At 40.7% G+C, this 5,369-nt stretch overlaps 1 protein-coding gene across 1 annotated transcript; it reads right to left on the bottom strand.

The window, feature by feature from the left end:
* Positions 1 to 884: 884 nt before the first annotated feature.
* HINT1 (histidine triad nucleotide binding protein 1) lies at positions 885 to 5,369 on the bottom strand. Its single transcript, XM_023254816.2, has 3 exons — positions 5,154 to 5,369; positions 2,786 to 2,890; positions 885 to 1,602 (listed from the first exon to the last, which is right to left on the bottom strand). Exons 1-3 carry the CDS (start codon positions 5,262 to 5,264, stop codon positions 1,438 to 1,440), a joined length of 381 nt encoding a protein of 126 aa, XP_023110584.1. The 5' UTR covers positions 5,265 to 5,369; the 3' UTR covers positions 885 to 1,437.

The following is a 5,369-nucleotide window of genomic DNA, read 5'->3' on the forward strand; positions in this document are numbered from 1 at the left end:
ACATCAAGGCAAGACCCTCTATCAATAAAGATTGTCTCACTGGAAACTCAGATGGTAAGCATTTTATAGCAATTAAGTATTTTTTAAAGTATGTACACTGTTTTTTTTTTTCTACATGATGCTATCACATATTTGGACTACAGTATAGTATAAATGTAATTTTTATGTGCACTGGGAAACCAAAAAATTCACTGAATTTTTGTAACTTTTGTGATATTTGCTTTATTGCAGTGGTCTGGAACAGAACCTGCAATATCTCCAAGTTATGACAGTAGAGGCAAAAATCTCTTTATTAAATGATCCTGTATATCACACAAAGCATTTCAAGAAGCAATTACTATCATCAGCTGGTGCTCTCAAACAGTTTGCTTTCCAGACTTATGAAAGGACTGATATGCAGAGTTTAAATCAACTCTTGGCACACTTGTAGTACATGTTTGAAAAAGACTTAACTACTTTCTTTTCTTTTTAATTAAAACCCATGCCATAAGAAAAGGGCTTTTTAAAATTTAATTACTTCCTATTTTGTAAGTCAAAATGTGAACAGAAAAAAATTATAATCAATACAATAAAGTACCATATATGAATGAAGCAAGAAAGGAGATTTAACTTGGAAAAAAAGTTACACCCACTATTATTTACAGAAATTGGTTGCTAGACAACTACTAGTCTGTGGAAGGCAGAAAGGCAAGACTAAAAAAGTATGTTCTGATAAGGAGAACTCAGACCTTGAGATTCCTTCCTTAATTCCACACAGCCAGATTCTTGCACAACTTAAAATATTTTTATAAGTTTTCAATGTGGAAAGATAATTCTAAGTAATATAATTATAGTAAATATTCAGAGAGTTTAGATAATGAAAGAAATAACAACGTATGGCTTCATATGGTCATCAAAGATTCTGTGACAAATCTTTTATTCCTTCCAAATTACCCCAACAGTCCAGGGGGAACATGGGCTTGACAAAAACCATTGCTTTTAGACCCAAAACATTCACTTTCTGGATCAATCACATCAGATACTCTTGTTCTTAAGTATTGAGAGAATTAGATTAGAAAATCTCCACCTGGACTAATATTTTACCCTAAAAGGGTATTACAAAGCTAAAACTCAATTTGTGAAATCTTGTATTTGTCTTCAGAAACCAGTCATACCATTTTAACAATGTACGTATGTTTAGTATACATTAGGGAGAAAAAAGAATACCCAAATTATGAATTCTACCTTCACACATTCCAACATTTTTTTTTTAATAAAGCAAACACAGGTTTCAGAGAGATTGTAAACCATGCAACATTATCTTTTATTATTTATGGGCTTTTAAAATTATTCCCTCAATCTCTCCATACACAGGCAAAAATACGTATATTATTTAACATTGGAACTTGCAAATATTGATCATTGCCTAGAGAAGGGAAAATTATCCCTAAAACATGTTTAACCAGGAGGCCAATTCATCTGCCGACCTCCAAGAACATGGAGATGAACGTGATAGACAGACTGTCCCCCATCTGAACCTTCATTCACCACCATTCGATAACCCTTCTTCAGGCCCAGATCAGCAGCACATTTCTTGCCAACAATCATTAAATGTCCAAGAAGCTGGAAAAGAAAAAAAAAAAGTTTCTTAAGTATAGGCAATTTACAAGTTTTTGCCATTAAATAACATACTACCAAGTTGAAATATTAAAAGACCACCAAGTTGAAACATACCTGTCTGGACAAATTATTTGGTAACTCTTAGTACTAATACAACCTAATTTACAATTAAAAGCCCATTAAGATTAGGTATTTATGCATTACTAATTCCAATAAACAAATCAGAGGTAAATCTCAATTAAAACAATGGTAAAATCATATTCCAAGAGGTATTTAAATGTTCTTAATAAAGCAAGATATATCCTGCTTTCTTGTAATAGGAGAGTATATCAATCGGGATAAGTATGGTTAAGCTATGGTAACAACCACCCCAAATACTGGTTTATAACAAAGATACATTTCCTGTGCTCACTACATGTTCATCACAAGTAGACTAGGCTCTAAATAATACATCTTTTTTCACGTTGAAACCCAGGCTGAAGGAGTAGTTTCTGTGTGATCATAGGGGGAAAGGGAAGAGAGAACATGACAAACCAGGTACTAGCTCTTACAGTTTCTATGCAAGACATACCACTTCTGCTTGCATTTGCTGGCCAAATCAAGTCATATGACCAGGCCTGATATCAACGAGGCAGGAAGTTTTAAAGCACCCGTGAAGGAGAACAGCCAGTACTTACAAACAATTATACAATCAATCACAAGGAGCATTAGGAGAATATTTAACTGAGGCCTGTATGTCTGGCAAAATGAAATAATGATTTTTCTTTCCTTTAATAGCATTAATAGAAGAAGACTCACTGAATTTCCTCTATATGACGTACTGTTTCTTTATTAAGGAAAAATAAGTCTCACCAACTATTCCTCGTTAGGAACCATTTTGTTTAAGAATATTGTGGTGATAGATATTAACTTGAGTTCCTGTGGTCATTTCATAATATACATATATATAAACATTATGTTGTACACCTAAAACTAACAAAACATTATGTGTCAACTATATCTCTATTTAAAAAAAAAAAACCCTCAAATTATTTATACATTGCACTTCCCTAGTGATTATCTGGTTTGTTCCCTCAGTACTGTCCTTAGGAAAACGAAAATGTGACATCACTTTCAGGTCAAAATTTAGTCTCCCAAATTTTTAAAAAAAGGCAAGAAAATAAACTGTGTTAGTAAATTTACTTACACTTTCATCATCATCTTCTGCTACAGAAATCTGGGATATATGTTTCTTGGGTATCACCAGAAAATGTGTTGGTGCTTGAGGAGAAATGTCATGGAAAGCAAGACACTAGAGATAAGGGGGAAAAAATCAGTTTTAGTATATCATCTTATAGGCTACATTTATTCTTTCACACTAATCCCATGGGAGGCACCGTATTAGATGCTCAGAAATCAGAAGTGTACACAATACATGTGATCCCATGGTCCCTTTTCATGGAACTTATAGCCTAATGGGAAGGCTGGCCTTAAAAAAGGGTATAATTAATTAAGTTAGAAATCTACCTATTTGTTACAAAGGAAAAGGGTGAAATACATGATTAACATAGAAGAACCTGATTTTGACTGGGTGATTACAGACAACCATGCTGAGGTGGGGAAATGTATGTATGTATGTATGTATGTATGTATGTATGTGTATTTATTTTTGAGAGCAAGAGAGAGACAGACAGACCGACAGAGCCTGAGTGGGGGAAGGACAGAGACAGAGGAAGACACAGAATCCCAAGGAGGCTCCAGGCTCTGTGCTGACAGCTCAGCAGGACTGGAACCCAGGAGCCGTGAGATCATGACCTGAGCTGAAGTCACTCAACCAACTGAGCTACCCCAGGCTCTATGAGTTAGGGAAATTCCAAAAGTTAAGTAGAAATTAGGCATGCTAATCCTTGTCTACCTTTCCAGTAGAAACTGCAAACTCTTCCTGCTGAAATCATATTGTCTTCCATCTCTCTCTACCCTCCCAGGCTTTTTCAAAGACCATTCCCTACTGCAATGGTCCTCTCTCCCCTCTCCAACCCCAACTTCTAACTTAATCTGCTATTCATTTCTCAGCTCCCAGCATATATAAAATTTCTGAAAGAAATCTGATTCCCCTCCCCAACGTCCCTAGGTTAGAAGCCCTGATTGTGCAATTTCCTGTTTTTTTTTTCCCTTTACTGCAGTGATCAGCTTTGTAATTATGTATTTGTCTGATATTTGACTAAGACCTATTTCTTCCCCCCTTACTCAACTATTTAAGTAATATTCTATTCTTTCATTGACACAAGGAGAATAGTTAGCATTTAGACAAATTACATACCACATGAATATTTTTGTATCTCTTGTTCTCTAATGAAGGCGGAAGCTACTTAATAGAACCTAACCCTACTCAAGTGTCTCAGGAGTATTTCTATTTAGTACTCCACACAAAATGCTGTATCATTTAGACTGCTTCATGCAGTTATACTTCTTGGGGCGTAGGTGGTTCAAAAGTCAATATTTCAATAATTTATAAAAAGCAAGTGAAAATATTTAAAAAGACGCACTTTTTAGAACAAAATAACTTTCTTCCTAGTGACAAATAAAGGTATCCAAATAAAATCACCTAAAGGAATCTAATTAAATCTTGGATAACATTTTGAATCTAAGAATGCCATAGGAGCATCAGAAGAATGTTTCCCTTATATTCTATATTTCTTAAAGTTAATTCAACAGAAAGTTACAAAAGTATTTGTCTAAATCATCCAACCTCCGGCCCAGCTTTGTCTCAGATCCAAACTCATAAATACAACTGCTTACTAAATATTTTATACAAGATGTCACATCAACTCGGACTTTCTCAAACAGAATTTCACCTACGGTGAAATCAACAAAAACTACATGCTCAGTCCCTTGGCAGAAAAACTGCTTCCTGTCAAACAAGAAAGGAACCATTGCTACCGCGCGGGGTCAAAGGAAAGCAAATCCCAGAACCCACTCATCTCAGGGGTGGGGGTGGGGTTGACTGGCTGGCCCTCGCGGAAGCTGACCTTCGACCCCCGCACGCCCCCGCCACCCCGGTGCACCCGGCCCCAGGCTGTCTGCGCAACGCGGCGCTGAGAGGCACCCGGGAAAGCCCAGGCGGACCCGCTGTGCGCGGGAGATCGCGGAGATTGGGCCCGAGTCAGGGCGCGATCGGATTTCTCCCTGTCAGGCAGAGCGCTGGCGAGATTGTAAGATTCCTGACACCGGCGAGGTCCGAGGCAGCCGCGGAGCCGGCGGGAGCCCACGCCGAGGAGCCAGCGCGTCCCCAACACGCGCCCAGACCTCACGGTGCGGGCCCCGCGGGCGCCGGGCAGCCTGACCCACGCCCCGGGCTGATAACGCGTAACCGGAGCGCCGGCACGCGCCGGCAGGCCGCCTCGGAGTGGCCGCGGCCCTGCCCGCTGGCTGGGGGCCCGCGGCAGAGGCCGCGCGGGGCGACCGGGTCCCTTCCCTTCGCGGCGCCGCCCGACCCTTCCCTCGACAGGAAACCCGCGTGTCCACGGGCGACTGGCCTGCCTCTGCCCGCCAGCGAGGCGACGCCCGGTCTCTACCTGGTCATCCTCAAAAATGATTTTGGCTGGGATTTCCTTGCGAATGATCTTTCCGAAGATCGTGTCGCCACCAGGCCGGGCGGCCTGAGCCTTGGCGATCTCATCAGCCATCTCGGCCTCCCTCCCGCGCGGCCGCCCCAGGGAGAAGCTCCGGAGGAGGGAGGAGCCGGGGCAGCGGGCAGAGGGCGGGAGTGCGCGGCCAAGCCTGCGCGGGGA

This window comes from Felis catus, chromosome A1, assembly GCF_018350175.1.
Source record: "Felis catus isolate Fca126 chromosome A1, F.catus_Fca126_mat1.0, whole genome shotgun sequence".
Lineage (NCBI taxonomy): Eukaryota > Metazoa > Chordata > Mammalia > Carnivora > Felidae > Felis > Felis catus.